Source organism: Setaria italica, chromosome IX, assembly GCF_000263155.2.
Source record: "Setaria italica strain Yugu1 chromosome IX, Setaria_italica_v2.0, whole genome shotgun sequence".
Taxonomy (NCBI): domain Eukaryota; kingdom Viridiplantae; phylum Streptophyta; class Magnoliopsida; order Poales; family Poaceae; genus Setaria; species Setaria italica.
In genome coordinates, this window is record NC_028458.1 from 26,026,499 (window position 1) to 26,046,774 (window position 20,276).

General features: G+C 46.8%; 1 protein-coding gene across 1 annotated transcript; it reads right to left on the bottom strand.

The window, feature by feature from the left end:
- Window positions 1-15,213: 15,213 nt before the first annotated feature.
- Window positions 15,214-17,066, bottom strand: LOC106804522 (uncharacterized mitochondrial protein AtMg00810-like). The gene is made up of 4 exons (XM_022829719.1): window positions 16,952-17,066; window positions 16,737-16,846; window positions 16,081-16,623; window positions 15,214-15,264 (listed from the first exon to the last, which is right to left on the bottom strand). Exons 1-4 carry the CDS (start codon window positions 17,064-17,066, stop codon window positions 15,214-15,216), a joined length of 819 nt encoding a protein of 272 aa, XP_022685454.1.
- Between the last annotated feature and the right edge of the window lie 3,210 nt (window positions 17,067-20,276).

Consider the following 20,276-nt stretch of genomic DNA (forward strand, 5'->3'; position numbering starts at 1 on the left):
ACAACTCCGCATATTGCTTGACTGTGTAGGTGGTGCGAACAGGAAGGAAATGTGCCGTCTTGGTCACACGGTCCACTATAACCCAGATGGAATCACACCGTTGAGTTGTAAGGGGTAATCCCACTATGAAGTCCATGCTGATGTCTTCCCATTTCCAAGAGGAATAGGTAGCGGCTGTAAGGTTCCTGCTACCTTCAAATGACTGGCCTTGACACGTTGACAGGTGTCACATTCTGAAACATAACGGGCTATCTCTGGTTTCATTCCACTCCACCAAAAGGTTTGACGAAGATCATGGTACATCTTATTGCTGCCAGGATGGATCGAGAACTTGGAGAGATGAGCTTCATCTAGGATTTGCTTCCTTAACTCGGGGTCGGCGGGCACTACTAGTCGGTTTCCACAGTACACACCTCCCGTTTCGTCCTGACGGAATTGCTTATATCCTTCATCCTTTACTGAGATCTTACTGATGATCCGTTTTATTTCTTCATCCTCAGCTTGTGCTGACCGAATTCGGTCCTCCAAAACTGAGTCAAGGATGATGTGACCAAGGGTTCCATGAGGAACAATCTCCAAACTTAGTTTTTCCATCTCGTGACACAGGGTTTTGGTGAAGGCTGTTGACAACAGACAGTTGCAATGGGGTTTGCGGCTGAGGGCATCGGCTACCACATTGGCTTTGCCAGGATGATAGTGCACTTCCAACTCATAATCCTTTATCAACTCCAGCCATCTTCTCTGACGCATGTTGAGGTCGGCTTGAGTGAAGATGTACTTGAGGCTCTTGTGGTCGGTGTAGATGTTGCAGTGAGCTCCCATTAGGTAGTGCCTCCATATCTTCAAGGCATGTATCACTGCTGCTAATTCAAGGTCATGGGTCGGGTAGCTTAGCTCATGAGGTCGTAACGCACGTGAGGCATAGGCAATGACTCGGCTGTCTTGCATAAGAACACATCCGAGTCCAGTACCAGAGGCGTCACAGTATACGTCATACGGCCTAGAGGGGTCGGGTTGAGCCAAAACTGGGGCGGTGGTCAGCAAGTGCTTCAGGGTCTTGAAAGCTTCTTCACACTTGGTGTCCCACACAAACTTGACCTCTTTCTTCAGCAACTCGGTCATCAGCTTAGCTATCTTGGAGAAATCCGGTATGAAACGCCGATAGTAACCTGCCAGTCCAAGGAAACTCCTGATCTGGTGTACTGAGGTAGGAGACTTCCATTCCATGACTTCTTGTACCTTGCTGGGATCCACGGCGATACCGTCCTTGGAGATAGTGTGTCCCAGAAACTTGACACTATCTAACCAAAACTCACACTTGGAGAACTTTGCATAAAGCTGGTGATCTCTCAACCGTTGGAGAACTATATGAAGATGGTTGGCATGCTCTTCCTCGTTCTTCGAGTACACTAGGATATCATCAATGAACACCACTACAAACTTGTCCAGCTCGGGCATAAACACCGAGTTCATAAGGTACATGAAATAGGCGGGTGCATTGGTGAGTCCAAAGGACATGACTAGGTACTCGTACAGTCCATATCTGGTAGAGAAAGCTGTCTTGGGTATGTCGCAGGGTCGAATCTTGATTTGGTGATAACCAGAACGAAGATCGATCTTGGAGAACACTTTTGCTCCGGCTAACTGATCGAACAAGACATCAATGCGTGGCAGTGGGTACTTGTTCTTGACTGTTACCGCATTGAGGGGTCGGTAATCCACACACATCCGTAAACTGCCGTCTTTCTTTTTCACAAACAGGGCGGGGCAACCCCAAGATGATGTACTGGGTCGAATGAAACCTTTTTCCAACAGATCATGCAACTGGGTCTTCAACACGGCTAACTCGGCGGGTGGCATCCGATAGGGTCTCTTAGATATCGGGGCTGTGCCAGGAATCAACTCTATGGAAAACTCCACTTCTCTGTCAGGTGGCATACCCGGCAAATCTTCTGGAAACACATCAGGGTACTCACAGACAACAGGGAGGTTTTCTAGACGGGCTCCCAAGAGAGGGTAAGCACAAGGAGTCGAAGACTCAGGATGGGTCAAGGATAGGGTAGAACTGCCATGAGAGGGTGAGCTGATGTAAAGAGATCGGGCTGATGTATCTAAAACAACATGATGTCGGGCCATCCAGTCCATACCAAGGATGACATCCATGCCTTCTAGGTCAAGGATGATAAGGTTTTCCTTGAAGAGGGTGGGGCCTAGCTGGAGAGGTACAAGAATAACGACCTGATCCGACGTTATCCTTCCTCCCGGAGTGGCGATCACATAGGGTTCCTTAGTGTGACCGACACTTAGCCCATATCTGTCCCTTGCCTTATCCCCGATAAAGCTATGAGAGGCTCCCGAATCAAACAACACAACAACAGCTTGATTTATAACAAGGAAAGTACCCGTCATTACTGACGCACCTTCGGGGAGTTCGGTCAAGCTGGTGTAGTTGAGTCGGCCTTGTCGGACTTGCACCTTGGGCCTTCTTCCTCTGGTTGCCATGGGGTTTTGACCTTGCTGCTGATTCTTGTTCCTGGGGCAGTCATTTGCAAAATGTCCTTCATTGCCGCAGGTAAAACATCGATTACTGGCTGCCGGGCGAGGTGGCGTTGGCAGGGTCGGCCGGGGCACTTGCGGTTGGAAGCCTGGAAAACGAGGCGTTGTTGCCAGCGGGGGTCGGGCGATCCATTTCCCTGACTGCTGGGGTCGGCCAGGGGCTTGTGGAGGAACCATCCGGAACCTTCGAGTCGGTGGACTCGGAAACGCCACAGAGGCCTTCCTCTTCTGGTCGGCCTTGAGGGCTTGCATGCAGTCCTCCTGAGAGATGGCCAGGTTGACCAACTCGTTGTAGGTGTCCACCCTGATGGGGTTCAGCCTTTCCCTGAGCTCCAAGCTCAGTCCTCGGCGGAATCTATCCCGCTTCTTCTCGTCTGTGTCCACATGATAACCAGCATAACGGCATAGGTCATTGAAAGCTTGGGCGTAATGCAGCACATCCCGAGTTCCTTGGGTGAGGGCCAGAAACTCGTTGAGCTTACGCTCCAGGAGACCTTCGGGAATGTGATGCGCTTTGAACGCCGTCTTGAACTCGTTCTAGCTGACCACGTGGCCAGCCGACAGCATGGCATGGTAGTGGTCCCACCAAAGCCGTGCGGATCCTCGCAGCTGCTGAGCTGCGAACCGTGCCTTGTTGTTGTCGGGGCATGGAGCGGTGAGGAGCTCGAACTTGGATTCGATCGTACGAACCCATGCATCAGCATCGAGCGGTTCTTGTGTCTTTTGGAACAGCGGGGGCTGTGTCCCCAGAAAGTCCTCATACCGCGCGATATGCGGCTGCTGCTGTGCTCTTCCACCCTGTGGCTGTTGCTGTTGTCCCTGCACCAGATGCCTTAGCAACTCGGTTTGAGTTGCCAGGATTGCCTCCAATGGCGATGGGGGCGGGGGCGGGGGAAGATCCTGTCGCTGATTACTACCACTGGGCACAGATCCAGACCTAGTGCGGTGCGCCATCTGCAAGAGTTAACGCCCCATTAATTTCATAACCTCAGGTGTACTCCAGCAAATGGAACGTATGAATTAAATCCCTTAAGGCGACTCTTGCCAATGGTGCATCACACGTCCTCATAGAGGAAGCACCTTCCTCCCATTCTCTGCACAGGTAACCTCTATTTGACCTGGTACTCCACTTCAGGCAACACATGCCACATACAGACTCCCGTGATCGGGTCCACTCAGACCAAGGGGTCGGACACGGTCCGTACTTGAAAAAGGGTCAGACGAGGCGGAGACTGTCTCAAGGGTCGGCGCACTCTGGCTCGCAAACTAGGGTCGGCCAACTGAACAGGCTCCCCGAAAACAGCATAGGGTTACGGCGCAACTTACTCAACCCTAGCATTCACACCATACGAAGAGGAGAAAACTACGCAACAGGGTTAACTTTATACACAACGATGTTGCAACACAGGGAGTACTCAACTCAAGGCTAACCTATTACAGCTTTTTTTCCAAAATCTAGACTGCCGAGGAGTACAACAAAAAGAAAGAAGGTTCCCTGAGAACCCTTAAGCTACCAATGGACACTATGAGTCGGAGAAGGGGCGCCATCTTCTTCTATGTCCATGCTGGACGCTCCCTCGTCTTCCTCAGGGTCCTCCTGAGCTTCGAGCTGCATGTTGAGGGCATGCATATCCTCGAGCTCGGCTTGGTGCTCCTCCAGGTGGGCATTGGCGACTGCTAGCTCCATTTCCACCTCCATCTTTTCCTCCGAGAGCTCTATCATGCCGTCCACGAGGTCGGCGACTTCTCCTTCTAGCTCGGAGATCCGATCTTGCATATCGTGGATCTGGATACCACGCTGGATCAGTTGGTAGGTTTGGCCTACCATGTCTCTTCTTGCTGCCTGGAGGTGACCGTGGGTATCTGCTGCCGTCCAGGCAAAGAGAGTCATGGCTCTTCCCTGAAGCTCTATCAACCTGTAGAGGGCGGCCATGCACCGGACGTTGGTGGAGATGGTGACCATGGCGCAGGTGGTGGCCAACACCTCGATGTTTCCGACGCGGTCAAGCCAGGCCGGGTCTAGCCGGTTCCTGACGGGAAAGAGACCGATCGGGTCTAACATGATCTCCACGGGGTGCAACTGACAGAACTGGGTGAGCAACTGAAGGGCGGCGGATTCCCATGTATCTTCCGGAGAAAGACCATAGGCTATTATGCCAAGAGAGGGCCAGTCGGGCCGCACAAGGGGAGGTGGTACCAACGCTTGCACCTGGCACGTTTGATTGCCCTGTTCCATATATAACCGCCCGGCATACAAGGGCGGGGACTGATACCCAAACCACTTCAGCGTATCCCACAGAATCGTGGGAAACCCCTCGAAATGCAGGCACGTTGACTGGAAGGTACCGCCCGCTCCAAAAACAACATGTCTGGGAACAGCCATCTGGAACCAAGAAAACTGAAACCACATGAGATAACTCCAAGGATCAGGGGTCGGATAGAGAAGCAGAAGGGCTTAACCGAGAGCAACTGAGAGAAACTAGAAATCCTTAGATCCAAAAGAACTCCTTCGAACAGGGTTGCTGTTGAGAAAGGAAACCGTACAACCTTTTTGGATATGACGCATGCACGACCTACCATACTCTTAACCAAAAACAACTGCCCGAACCTTGGGTCTTACGCGGTCAGCGCCGGTGACAAGGCAACAATACGTCTCTCACTATAATAACTAGTCGGTTCTAGCAACGTTCTCTTAACGAGCGCGGTTTGCAACCTGCAGAAAACACCACACACGAACCTTTCATGCCAGCACCCACGAAAGCGTTCCCAAACATTACCGCTCACTATAGGAACGGCACCCATGCGTTTAAGGCTGCATGGACAGCACTCAACTGTGAAAATAGGCTCCCTTTGAATGGATCCGTATAACCCTTCGCATACTCGTGATGCGGAATCGGCACACGTGTGACAAACGTGGCGAACAACCGTGCTGATAGGTTCGTTGGAATCGAACCGTACCAACCTTCGTATGGAACACATACGGAACCTGCGCACGTATAATAGACGTGGGCGAAAACAACCGCGAAGATAGGGTCCTTTGAATGGAGCTCCCTATCAACCCTCGCATACTCGCGATGCGGAACTCGGCACACGTATGATAGACGTGGTGAAGTGCTAGAAGGGTTAGCAACATAACCAAATACTTATTAGTCACCTAAAACAACCCCAAAATCCCCTAGGGCCTCTCGCACTAAGTCATCCTTAACGATCGTACGGGGTTTTCAAAAGTTTCTTGCAACTTTTATCCTTTTCAAAGAAGTGTTTGGGGCTCGTTGGGTTCTCTGAATGCTAAACACGGCTCTGATACCAGCTGTGGCGGAACCACCTCGGATTAGCTTGAATAAGCAGGGTTAAGCCGCCTAACATGCGACACTCCTGCCTAAACCGAGCTAACTCGAAGTGCCGTCGGATTTCATCCGATTTAACCACTTAAACAGGATCGAGTCTAGCAAAACCCACACGAAGGTGAGCGGTTACAGAGAATACAACAAGTCCACTAAGTTAAACAAGTTTTTATCCCAATAGTTCGGCCATAAAAATTCAACATCAGAGTTTTACAAGATTTCAAGAAAACAGCAGAGAAAACTAGCGGAAGACTTCGTCGGGGTCGGATGTCCGGGCGAGGCCAGCCAGAACATCACTGAGTCCTCCCCTCGCCGTCCGAGGAGGGGTCCCACTCGACCGTCCAGCCTGGCGGGAGCTGGGGTGGCCAAGCACCAACCAGAGAGGGGTCGGACGCAGCAACTTCACCTGAAAAACAGGAGCCACAACAAGGCTGAGCTACTAAGCTCAACAAGACTGAACCGATAGGAGTAAGGGCTACTCCTCCTCCTAGACATGCAAGGCTTCTTGGCTGAGGGGTTTGTTTGCCAAAAGCACTAAGTATCCATATTTCAGTTTTTAGCTCAGGTTCTATGTTCATTTACCAATCTAGGTTGTGCAACCTATTTTAAGCATTCATAGAACCAAACAAGATGTGTAGATATAACAACAACATTGCCATCATCAGATTCCTCATTTACTCAGGGTGACATAGCGATCAAGCAATCTCAAACTGTGAGAGGCAGACGAATCGATTCGAGTTCTTTAACCATGCATGGTGAACCTAGCCTCACGACATCCGCGCACCCGGAGGTCGCTTCCTGTGTCGGCCTTCCCCATCAATCCCCTAACCCGTGTCGGGCCCATTTCCTTTGGTGCAAGGTTCCACAGACCCGGCCTTTGCCGTCCTGTGACCACGCATTGCCACCACGTGCGACAACCAGCAGGGGAAACTCCATTCCAAGAACAATGGGGCGACCGCTCACATCTAGGTTCAATCCGGTACTAGGCTTTCTCATCCCATACTAAGTATGAGGCTAGTACTTTCAAACACTTGATCACGAACACCACCACTGTCGGACCTTAGCAAGATTTCATAGACAGACGGGGCGACCATCCGACCACCAAAGAGTTACCCAAAACCCTGCCCCGTCCATCGTCCTTATAGTTATAACAGGAGAGTAAACATGCAACTCCTATAACTCGCGAGTGACAGGAAATCACTCGGCTTTTACCGTTTTCCTAGTTAAGCAATGCCGCTACTCGGTCCAACATCTAGTGCTCAGATCATTGGGATAACTATGTTTATGCATCTAGGGTTTCACACAACTCCTATACGTAAAATGCACAAGCATGTTACAGAAGGCATGCGCAAGTCTGGTAAAACACATAGGACTTTCATGCAACCGGGGCTTGCCTTCAAGCAAGGAGGACGGAAACTGCTCGACTTCGGGGGCAACTTCGGCTTCGGAGGGCAGGAGCTCGGCTACTGCTTCTTCTTCTGGCGCCGGGTGAAGCTCGTAGAAACCGTCGGCGAGGTGCAGCTCTACACGAATGCAATGCAAGGGTTAGCTTAGACGGTTACTTCAACAGCAACACTGGCTCACCTGAGCCCAGAAACTTGCGACAAAGAGCAGGAGGTTATGGTGGTTCGAGAGAGCTGATGATGATCAACAGGTGAGGGTAGGAAGGGACTAGTGGTCTGATCCTTGAACTAGAGGATGTGATAACTGGGGGAGTCCTTAGACGCAAGCGCTGAAGGGTTCCCAAGTTTTACCCATACACCCTCGAGTTGAAGAAAAAGATCACAGCCAAGCCCTCGGGCGAGGCGGATAAGGGTCGGCGGAACAGACAGGGTCGGACGAGACGGAACTGGGGTCGGGCGGATAGGAGGGGTCGGGCGAGGCGGACTGGGGTCGGCAACTCACCTTCTTCCTGAAAGGAAAGCTTGGGGTCGGGAAGAAGCGAACTTGGGCGGAGGGACTAAAGCTTCGAGCAAGGGCTAAGACTAGCAATGCTCTGGCGGCGGCGCTGCTTCTTGCGGATCACAAGAGAGCTCTTACGCAGCAAGGGGGAGCAAGCTGCTGGGTGACTTGGAGGAACTGAGAGGGAACCGGGAGAATAACTCCTCAAGAACTGGGTGGGCGGCGCTAGGAGCTTGAGCAGGGAGCTAGAGAAGGCTAAGGGCAACAAGAGCGGAGGAAACTCCGGCGACGGGGGCATTCCTTTATAGCTGCTGGGGCAGAGGAACGGAAACGGCGCGGAGAGAGAAGGGGAGCGGCGCGAAGGCCGGGGAGAAGCAATGGAGTGCTCTGCCGGGGCGGCGATTGAGCAAAGAGGGCGGTGGTGCAGAACTCCGGGGGTGACGCAAGTGATCATTGCATTCTGCCGTCAGGGCGGCGTAGGGGCGGTAGACTGGTGGTTGAGATTTGGCGGAAAGCGGGCGTCGTCGTGCGGAAGAGGCGATAGAAGCGACCGGTTAAACGGCGCTAGAATCGAGGGCGCACAGGTGAGAAGACAGGCGGACGCGGGCGCGGGGGAGAGCGCGGAACAACAGATTGTCGGGTGGCGTCTGACAGGGCGGGGAAAGGAACTGTCGCGGCCGCGGTCGGGGTTGGCGGTGGAGGAATCGTCGGGTAGCGGCGACCGGGCGGCGCAACTGTGGCTGAAGGGACGGAAAAGACGGGTGACATCGGGCTCTGGGGCCGGAATCTGGTGGTGTGATGATGGGCGCGGGAGACGAGGTTCTGCAGAAAGGGGTGCAGAGGGCTTCCGCTGCTATTGGGGAAAGGGGGGCGCAGGAACCCACTCTGTTGCTTGCTAGAGACAAAACTGAGCGACGGCGTCGGAGAAGATGAGCCACGCAGCAGGAAGACTCTGGGGCGGCCATGCAACTCGAGTGCGGCTGGCGCGGGGGATCTGGAAAAGATCTCGCGGGTCCACCTGTGGATAGATCGGACGGGTGAGGAAGATCAGCAGGATCTGTCGGTGGACTGAGCTCGCCGGGGTCGGGAGAGGAGCGAAGCAGGAAGGGGTCGGATCTCAGGGGTCGGGACCGGCGGAAAACTGGGCACTTAGGTGCGGTCAAGCAAAACAGCTGACTAAGGTTAAGGGCTGAGATCAAGACTAACTGGAAAGGCTTAGGGGTCGATCGTTACATATACTTTGCTGAATCAACTTGATTACAAAATCTTTGGATTAGAAACAATTAAAGACCAATATGTTAATGATGCTAATTTTAAAGATGTGTTGCTGCATTGCAAAGATGGAAAAGGAATGAACAAATTCATACTTAGTGATGGGTTTGTGTTTAGAGCTAACAAGCTATGCATTCCAGCTAGCTCCGTTCGTTTGTTATTGCTGCAGGAAGCGCATGGAGGTGGCTTAATGGGGCATTTTGGAGTGAAGAAAACGGAGGACGTCCTTGCTGGTCATTTCTTTTGGCCAAAGATGAGAAGAGATGTGGAGAGGTTTGTTGCTCGTTGCACGACATGCCAAAAGGCTAAGTCACGATTAAATCCACATGGTTTGTATTTGCCTCTACCTGTTCCTAGTGCTCCTTGGGAAGATATTTCTATGGATTTTGTGTTGGGTTTGCCAAGGACTAGGAAGGGTTGTGATAGTGTGTTTGTGGTTGTTGATAAATTTTCTAAAATGGCACATTTCATACCATGTCATAAAACTGATGATGCTACCCATATTGCTGATTTGTTCTTTCGAGAAATTGTTCGTTTTCATGGTGTGCCCAACACAATTGTTTCTGATCGTGATGCTAAATTTCTTAGTCATTTTTGGAAGACTTTATGGGAAAACTAGGAACTAAGCTTTTATTTTCTACTACATGTCATCCCCAAACTGATGGTCAAACTAAAGTTGTCAATAGAACTTTGTCTACTATGTTACGGGCTGTTTTAAAGAAGAACATTAAGATGTGGGAAGATTGTTTGCCTCATATTGAATTTTCTTATAATCGTTCGCTGCATTCTACTACAAAGATGTGCCCATTTCAGATTGTATATGGTTTCTTGCCTCGTGCTCCTATTAATTTGATGCCTTTGCCATCTTCTGAAAAATTAAATTTTGATGCTACTCAGCGTGCTGAATTGATGTTAAAACTGCATGAAACAACTAAAGAAAACATAGAGCGTATGAATGCTAAATATAAGTTTGCCGGTGATAAAGGTAAAAAGGAACTAATATTTGAACCTGGCGACTTAGTTTGGTTGCACTTGAGAAAGGATAGGTTTCCTGAATTGCGAAAGTCTAAATTGATGCCTCGGGCTGATGGACCCTTTAAAGTGTTGGAGAAAGTTAATGATAATGCATATAAGCTCGATCTGCCTGCCAATTTTGGGGTTAGTCCCACATTTAACATTGCAGATTTGAAGCCATATTTGGGAGAAGAAGACGAGCTTGAGTCGAGGACGAATCAAATGCAAGAAGGGGAGGATGATGAGGACATCAACACCAACGATACATCCACACCTACAAAAATACCAGTTTCTAGTCCTATAACTCGCGCCCGTGCTTGTCAACTTAATCATCAAGTAAGTTCACTCTTGAGTTCCTGTCCATCCTATTTAGACCATAGAGATGTGTGCACTCTTGTTTTAATTAGGAACCATGGAGAAGACCGAAAGGGAAACGGACTCGCGCAGGTTGGATTCGGACTCCATGACAATACCAACTTGTGATGGTCACCACGGTCGCATACGGATACGGATTGGGGCGTTCAAGTACTTCATGGATTTGTTATGAAGTCTATTTTCATATGGATATGGACTCAAGTCTATATCTGGTCTGAGGCAGTCGCAATGACCAATTTACTACCTATAGGTTTTCTGGTGCTGCGTCACCTTATTTTGACCCAATGGGCCGTGTATGAAGTTGGGTCCATTAGGGACATGTCCTAGGGTTGGAGCACGACCCCAACACCCTCCTGGTCGTCCTCCTAGGAATTAATAAGAATTAGAGCCACCACAAACAGATTGGGTTTTGTTTAGATCAAGTTTAGCTCTCGCTACTTGTCTGTAAGCGCGCGTGTTGGATCAGCCGCCCGTCTTGCTGTCTTTGGAACCCAACCTTATTGAGATTGAGTTGGAAACCTTCATCTTCATCTAGTAAATTCAGTACTTGTTATACTTGTTCTTGCTAGTTCTTCGATTGCTTGCAGGACGAGTGCCCTAGTGGCCGGGTGATGCGCTCCACAAGATTGTGGTAGCCATTGGAGGTGGTATATCGGTTACTAAGGCGCAGCTTGGTAGGCTGTAGTCGGGCCGTGAACGTCGTGTCCATCCACCAATCGAGTTATCCCACGCCTCTTATTGAAAGATCGGGAATCAACCCTAGCGGGTTCTTATCACTAACAAATATTATTTTGTATTTTTCTTGTTTTTATACAATTTTATACGCATTTCTAAATTTCTTAGCTGATTTTAATAGAAAATAAAAACTAGTTTTACCCCGGGCCCTAGAAACTTTCTTTCCTAACAGATCTACATTTACTTTCACAACCAGCGCCCTTGATCTTGTGCTTAACCTCCTGGAACAAAGCCCACCTAACACATAAATCCTTGACTTTTCTTGAAAACCCCCTAGAACTTCTTTCTTCTCACAGATCAACCCTTCGCCTTCTTCTACCTCAAAGCGCGCGGCCAATGAGCAGCAGCGACGCTGCGATGGTGGGCCGAGGAGTTCTCCTCCCCCTTCCTTGACTACCCCAGTGCTTTAATATCCCTACGTTGAGGCGCACTTGCTCCTCCGTTCAACTCCCTAAAACCTTAGCTCTACTATACCCTGCGACCATTGGCGGCGCAACACCGGCGGCTAACACGGGAATGAGCACTTGCTCCTCCCTTCGGGAGGTTGACTGGAGGTAGTAGTTTAAAGATTGCTTTGGATGAGATGCATGATGTGCTTGTTCGTTGGCTAAAACTACAACTAGAAGATGATAGGTTCTTACTACCCATGGTGGTGTTATATCATATATATCTGTGGATGTAATCTACAGTTATTCATGCCGTTGATCTTTACAACAAGTTTGCCTTTATATGCAATTGATGCTTCATGTTAGGATTGCTCCGTTAGGTTAGATGGAAAACCCTAGTCAGTTCGTTGCTGATACATGGATTGATAAACCTTGGATGATGATAGGGACCGTTACAAAAAAGGTCCTTGGAATGGCCTGATCTTCACGGTAGTAGGTCTTGTAACAAAGATAATTTGTTGCAAGCAATGGGTAAGTAGCTTTATACCCGACAAAGGTTGGATGCAACCAAGTGACGGGGAGAGAGGCACCGAAGAGAACTCCGACTCGATCTTCGAATGAGCACAAAACCACGATCAGGGGTGGATGCAACCAAGCGATGGGGTGAGAAGCACTAAAACCTTGAAGACTTCGACTCGATCACCGAACGACCGCAAAACTACAATCTGGGACTAATCCACACAAAATGGTGCAGCCTAACTAGAAGCCATAGAATACGAATTAGGAGACCTCAGAGAGATGTTCTTCACAAGTCCTTGAAGAATAGGGAAGAACAAGGGTGTGCAAGGCACTCAACAACTTGGCTGCAAAACAATATGAGGTGATCTAATCATCAAAAATCAACTTATTTTTCTAGTAGTACATAAGGGTTATTTATACTAGGAACAACCCTCCTAGATAGGTATGAACTGAACTCTCCACGTTGGAAGGTGGAAGGTCAAGTGGTGAAGCATTCACGAGGTGACCTTTGAATCCCGCACGTCTTCTCAGCTTCTGTGCAATGTTCACTAAATTAGTCATAACTCCTTATTGGGAAGTCCAATGGATATGCAGTTTATTGTATTGGAAACTAGACTTCAAGCTCGTTCCATCAAGTAGTCATTCACCTCCATAGCTATAAGGAATCAAGAGTTATGATGGATTCATTATGCAGGTCCGAACAGATCAAAATAAGAACAATCTGGACGTTTGGCTTCATTAGGTTGGTCCTCTCGTATCCAAATGTTCCTTGCTGGTCCGTTTCTTGTGGCTTGATTTGATTGTTGTGTTTCATATCTAGGTAGTGCAGTACCATCCTCTTCATGTGTATACCTAATCACAACCAATGTAAATGATTTACGTAGTATAAAATTCTCACGTATGTTGAAGTTAATTTCAGCAAGGAAAGCATGCACCTCTTGTTGGAGTTTCTTAGCACGGCTACGCGTAATTGGTCCTTCATACACATGAGCTTGTGTACCCGATGTGTGGTTTTATGTAACCGGTGGGATGTCCACATCATCCGCCCCCGCTTGAAAAGGAGTCGTCTTCAACTCTTCCAATCCAAAGAACGGAGAAATATTGGTGATGTTGAAACTTGTACTAACACCATATGTACATGGAAGATCAATTTCATAGGTATTGTCATTGATCTTTTGAAGCACTTTAAATGGTCCATCAGAGCAAGGCTACAACTTGCTCTTGCGTTGGTTGGGGAAGCAATCCTTGCGTAGGTGCACCCAGACCAAGTCTCCTTGTTCAAACAACATCTTGCGACCCTTGTTGGCACGCTGCTCGTACATCTTGGTCATCTGCTCAATGTTGGCTTATGCTCGATCATGAAGTTTCTTGACAAATTCATCACGCTTGCTTGCACCAAAGTTCACATGTTCCTGTATAGGCAAAGGCATAAGATTGATGGGAGCAACATGTTTGAAGCCATATACAATCTCAAATGGACAAAATTTTGTTGTTGAGTGTACCATTCTATTGTATGCAAATTCTACATGAGGCAAGCTTTCTTCCCAAAGCTTCAAGTTCTTCTTCAGTATAGCCCACATCAATGTTGACAAGGTGCAATGCACAACTTCTGTTTGTCCATTTGTTTGCGAATGACATGTTGTGGAGAACAGAAATCTTGTCCCAAGTTTTCCCCACAATGTCTTCGAAAAGTAGCTCAAAAACTTTGTGTCATGATCAGACACATTGGTCCGTGGCACACCTTGTAAATGCACAGTTTCCCTAAAAACAATTCAACAATGTGTGAAGCATCATCGCTCTTATGACAGGGAATAAAATGAGCCATTTTGCTAAAATGATCAACCACAACAAAGATTGAATCCCTCCCCCTCTTTGTTCAAGGTAAACCAAGAACAAAGTCCATAGAAATATCTTCCCATGGTACACTATGAATAGGCAAAGGAGTGTATAAACCATGTTGGTTCAAGCATGACTTAGCTTTGTGGCAGGTTACGCAGCATAGACATATCTCTCCACATCCCTTCTCATCTTAATCCAAAAGAAGTGATCAACTAGCACTTGTTCTATTTTCTTAGCATTAAAGTGGCTCATCAGTCCTCTGGCATGAGCTTCCTGCAAAAGCAAAGAATGAATAGAACATTCTGGAATGCAAAGTTTGTTAGCTCGAAACAGAAATCCTTCATGCAAATGGAATATTTCCTAGCCCTTCCCATCACAACATTTTGAAAACAGTTAAGCAAAATATAAATCAATAGCATATAGATCTTTGACACTTTCCAAACCAAGAATTTTAGCATCAAGTTGAGAAAGCAAAGCATGGCGTCGAGACAAAGCATCAACAACAACATTTTCCTTCCCTTTCTTGTACTTGATAATGTAAGGAAAAGATTCAATGAATTCACTCCATTTAGCATGTCTTTTGTTCAGTTTTTGTTGTCCTTTAAGATGTTTCAAGGATTCATGGTCTGAATGTAGCACAAATTCGTTAGACAAAAGATAGTGTTGGCAAGTTTCCAAACTCCGCACAAGAGCATAAAGTTCTGTGTCATAAATTGAATAATTGGGAGTTGGATCACTTAGCTTTTTACTGAAGTATGAAATAGTCCTTCCTTCTTGCATGAGCACGCCTCCAATCCCTACACCACTTGCATCACATTCAATTTCAAAGGTCTTACTGAAATCTGGAAGTGCAAGGAGTGGGGCTGTTGTCAACTTTTTTTTTAGCTCTTTTCAAAAGCCTTTTCTTGTGCTGCACCCCAATGGAATGTTACTTCTATCTTTGTCAACTCATTAATTGGGGCAGTAATGGTACTGAAATCTTTAACAAACTGATAGTAGAAGCCGGCAAGTCCAAGGAAGCTTCGCACTTGGCTCACATTTTGTGGAAACAACCATTCATGAACAACTTTAATCTTTTCTTCAACAATCTCCACGCCTTGAGGTGAAATAACAAAGCTAAGAAAGACTACCTTGTCGGTGCAAAAGGTGCACTTGGCAAGGTTAGCATATAAGCATTCCTCCTCAAAATAGCAAGCACACATTTTATAACAAACTTGTTGTAAATCAAGATATCATCAAAGTAAACAATAACAAACTTGCCAATGCGAGCCCTAAGCACATGATTCATCAATCGCATGAAAGTAGTAGGTGCATTGGTCAATCTGAAAGGCATCACCAACCATTCATACAGCCCAAACATTATTTTGAAGGCTGTTTTCCATTCATCTCCCTCTCTCATACGAATTTGGTGATAGCCACTTCTCAAATTAATTTTTGTGAAAATGATAGTTCCACTAAGCTCATCAAGCATGTCATCAAGCCTAGGTATGGGATGTTATACCTTATGGTAATGTATGGCACCGCGATCAACACACATTCTCCATGAGCCATCTTTCTTTGGAACTAAAAGAACAGGAACTGCACAAGGTGAGAGACTTTCCTTTACATACCCTTTGTTGATGAGCTCTTGTACTTGGTGCTGAATTTGTTTTGTTTCCTCAGGGTTGGTGCAGCACGGTGCACGGTTTGGAAGTGAAGCACCAGGAACAAGGTCAATTTGATGTTCAATCCCTCTCTTTGGTGGCAGCCCTAGTGTAGAGAAGTAGATGGGAAAACACCACACACCCTAATTAGGGGGGGTTGACCTCTATATATATGGCCAATATGGCTTGGAGTAGAAGGAATACATCAAGTGTACAAGGAAAGGATAAATACATCCTAAAATACACATATACTTCCTAATAACCACCCGCAGTCAAAGCGGGAGGATCACGGACACACAGACTGGACCTAAACTCAGTAAACAAAGGAGTTGGCAGGCCCTTCGTCATGATGTCCATGAACTGATGAGAGGATGGCACATGGAGGACCCAAACCTCAACCAAGGCCACCTTCTCATGGACGAAGTGAATATCAATCTTGATGTGCTTCGTGCGCCGATGATGCACCGGGTTGGCTGTCATGTAGACAACACTCACATTGTCGCAGTAGACAACAGTGGCCGAAGCAAGACAGACATGAAGCTCTTGAAGAAGTTGATGCAGCCAGCAACACTTCACCATAGCATAAGCCACAACCTGGTACTCTGCCTCAGCACTGGAAAGAGATACCATGGTCTGACGCTTGGAGGACCAAGACACCAGATTGTCGCTGAGGTAGACGTAGAAACCGGAGGTGGAGCGCCAAGATTTCGGGCAGCCAGCCCAGTCGGCGTTGGAGTTGGCAGTCAGAGGCTGAACAGGACCAGTGCTGATGTGAAGCCCAGAGAAGAGCGTGCCCTTCACATAGCACAGGATGCGCTTGATCAGGGCCATGTGGGGCTCGTGAGGGTCATGCAGGAAGATGCACACCTGTTGAACCGCATACGCCAGGTCCGGTCGAGTCAGAGTGAGGTACTGAACGACCCCAGCAATACTCCAATACTCAGAGCCGTCCTGGAGCTTGGCGCCATCGTGTGCTGAAAGCTTGGCATGAGTATGAACGGGAGTCGCTATAGAGTGACACTCAGCCATGCCAGCACACTGAAGAAGATCCAGGGCGTACTGTCGCTGAGATAGGAACTGGTCCTGGGAGGAACGCGTAACGGAGATGCCGAGGAAGTCATAGAGTGGAAGTCATGGCTAAGGAAGATTGCCTGGGACTGCTTGTTGGCACGAAAGAGGCCCTTAATAGTGAGCCAAAGATCCCGGGTGGTCTGATCATTGTCAGTCATGGTGAGGTCGAGGATGGAGTCACCGACGGAGCCTAAGAACCAGGAGTGGACGCAACAATCTGCTTGATCCTAGTCGGGGTCCTAGGGACGAGGTGCCACTGTGCCGTCGATGTGCGACTTGAGGCCGAACATGCCGCACATGGACTTGAAGAAGGACGCCCATCTGGAGGAGGCGTTGGACTTCATCGTCAGTGTCACGGGGATGTGAGACTTGACGGAGATGGTGGCGTAGGGGTGGACGGCGGGCGGCATTGCCAGGTATATGATGAAGCCACTGCCGCCATTGCCGGGCGCGTCGCCAACAGGAGGAGCTTGTGGCGCACCACTAGAGGAGCTGCCGGTGCTAGTGGGGGCATAGATGCTCCACCGTTGGCAGCAGGGGGCAGTCCAGGAGACGGCACAGGATTAGCAGCAGGAGCGGTGGTGTCGCCAGACACAGAGGAGTTGGCGGAGGACAGGGTGCACGACCGGCAGGGAGAGGAGGCTCACGATCTAATCTCGTGATACCATGTAGAGAAGTAGATGGGAAAATACCACACACCCTAAAGGGGGGTGGCCTCTATATATATGGCCAATATGGCTTGGAGTACAAGGAATACATCAAGTGTATAAGGAAAGGATAAATACATCCTAAAATACACATATAATTCCTAATACCTTGTGGTACTTCCTCTGGAAACACATCATCATATTCTTGTAGCTCATCAAAAATAGCGCTAGGCAAAGAAGAGGGTAAGTCGTTAGTGGAAAGAAAATTGTCCTTCTACAGAAGTACAAAGAACATGGCATTGGGTTCAATCAATTCTTTTAAATCCCCTTTCCTAGCCATCATCACTAAACCCTCTTTTCCCTTAGGCTCAGTTCTTTGCAGCTTTGGGGTTTTATTTGGCTTTGGAGACGCTCCCTCACTATGTTTGTGGGTCACTCGCAAGTGTTCTCGCTCTCTTGTTGTTTTCTTTTTATGTCATATTTCAAGATCTGCTTCGATGTCAATGGGAGCTAACAGATGCGCTCTCCTTTGTGCATAAGAAGAAGCTTATTGGCTCAACCACGGTCATACAACCATGGTCTTTCAAACAGCAGCTGGCGTGCTTGCATAGGCACCACATCAAACTCCACTTGATCATTGTACTTTCCAATAGAGGAAGGAACGGTCACAATGTTGGATACACACAGCACACCACAATCATTAAGCCATTGCATCTTGTATGGATCGGGATGACGCCGCGGTTTGAAACTCATTCTATCAACCAATTCTTGACTTGCAATATTATTGGAGTTGCCATTATCAACAATGATTCGGCACAGCTTGTCCTTGATCATGCCTCGAGAGTGAAAAAGATTGTGCTGCTATCCATTTTCTTCTTTTGCAGCAGTATCACTAAGAACACGAAGAGAAATAAAGCAATTATTATCACCTTCATCGTGTTGGATTTTACTCTCATCATTCATAATTTCTTCATCATACTTTGGAGCATCTTCTACTTCACTTTCAGATTCTCATTCACCTTGCTTATTCACAATCATGGTCTTTCTACTAGGACATTCAACAGAAATATGCCCACAACCTTGGCACTTGTGACACACAATGCTTCGGCTATGTGACGATGATGCAGCAGCCGATGCAACCGAAGGGGCTGCTGTACTTGTAGCAGGACATCGAGTTTCTTGTTGAATTGCAGTTGAAGAAGCACTAGAAACCATTGTCTTTGCAGCACCAATAGATGGAGAAGGTGTAGCTGTGGTGCCTTGAGATCGAACACCCCAACAGAGGTACCGGGCTGCTGTTGACGCCATGGAGTTGAGATAGATTGACTCCCATAGACCACGTCCTTCTTGCTGAATCTTCCTCTCAGTGCGCATAGCTTGATCAACGAGATCTTTGATTATCATACAGGAAAAACTCCTCCAAAAATCCTATGGGAAAAATATTGAGGAGAAACCAATTTGTATGTCCATATGCCATTAAAACTCCTTTAAAACCCAGTGGGAATATAAGGAGAAAATGATATAGCATATTTAGATTATTGTCTCATTCCAAACCCATATGAGCAAAACCTTGAAAAGGAAAACCCATAAGTTTGGAGATCAATAATATTATGATATGAGGATCATATTCGAATAACCTATCCCAAAACTCAATGGGAAAATATGAGAAGGAATTGTATGTCTTTTAGACCTCCTTAAAAAATCTTGTAGAGAAAACAGAAGATATGATATATAATATGTTTTGAATACCACCTTTAGAAACCCAGGTGGAAAAAATAGGTGATATGACATATATTCTTGTATTGATATTACCTCATTAAAATCTTTTATGAGAAACCTTTGTGAGGAAAAACTCATATAGGTAAAAGAGTACAATATAGTGTTTGGATAGGTTAGATTTTTAGGAGAGTCTCCCCCTGAGCCTTACAAAATTTAAATTTATCACTCACCACTTACCATGAACACCATTCTATGATGTAGTGGTGGATAAGTACATTAGTGAGTATATTTTGCAACATGTTTATTCACTCACTTTGTAAAAATGAGGATAAAACATTTTGGGCAGTAAGTTAATGATTATTGCTCATATGTAACATGGTTTCATCCAAGCAATACAAGTTGCGTTATCATTTATAGATAATGTTTAGTGATTAGATGGAATCACATTTTATCATTTATTGAAGTCAAACATATGCATGTGATGCTTTAGAATGACAAATAAAAGTTGCGATTAGAGTCTATTTTGATGGCTCACATGAAAACTTACTTTATTATCTGTATCAGTCTATGATCCGACAATATGGGGATTAGTAAGCTAGTATCTTGATATCCCAATTTGTCATGTGTTGAAATAATAATAAAATCAAGACCTTTTGGTGCCATTTAGATATCTGTGGATATCCTCTTTGACTCCCACCAGTATGGTTTTGTTGGAGTTACACCAATTTGCACTATAGCGATGTATTTACAAATGTAGTATCAGGCCTGTTGCATTTTGTATAATACATAAGTGCTTGATTGGCACTAAGTTTACCATCCCTGGGTCTAAATGGATATTGATCCATCTTTAGGGATTGAATAACCACAAGTGTTGATGGATATGCTTGTCCACTATTATTTAAATATTGGTGTACAATATCAGTTGAATATGATAAACTGATGTGTATGCATAAGTTGTAAACTTAAGCATAATTTGGTTTTTACCCAAATTTTCATCTCAAATTCCATCATAAAATTATTGCTTATTTGTTTATGTGTGTTGGGATGATGGAAAATCTAATTTAGGATTTTTTTTTGAACACACATATGCAATCATTGTGATTGGTGTAATCCTTCTACGGAAGATACTCACTTAGTTAGTTGTACCACAAATAACTTGATTGTTTCAAGTCATGGAGTGACTTGAGTAATACACAATGTATGTTGCGTTCTATTTAGATTTAGAATGTGAAGTCTATTGAGGACTTGTATATC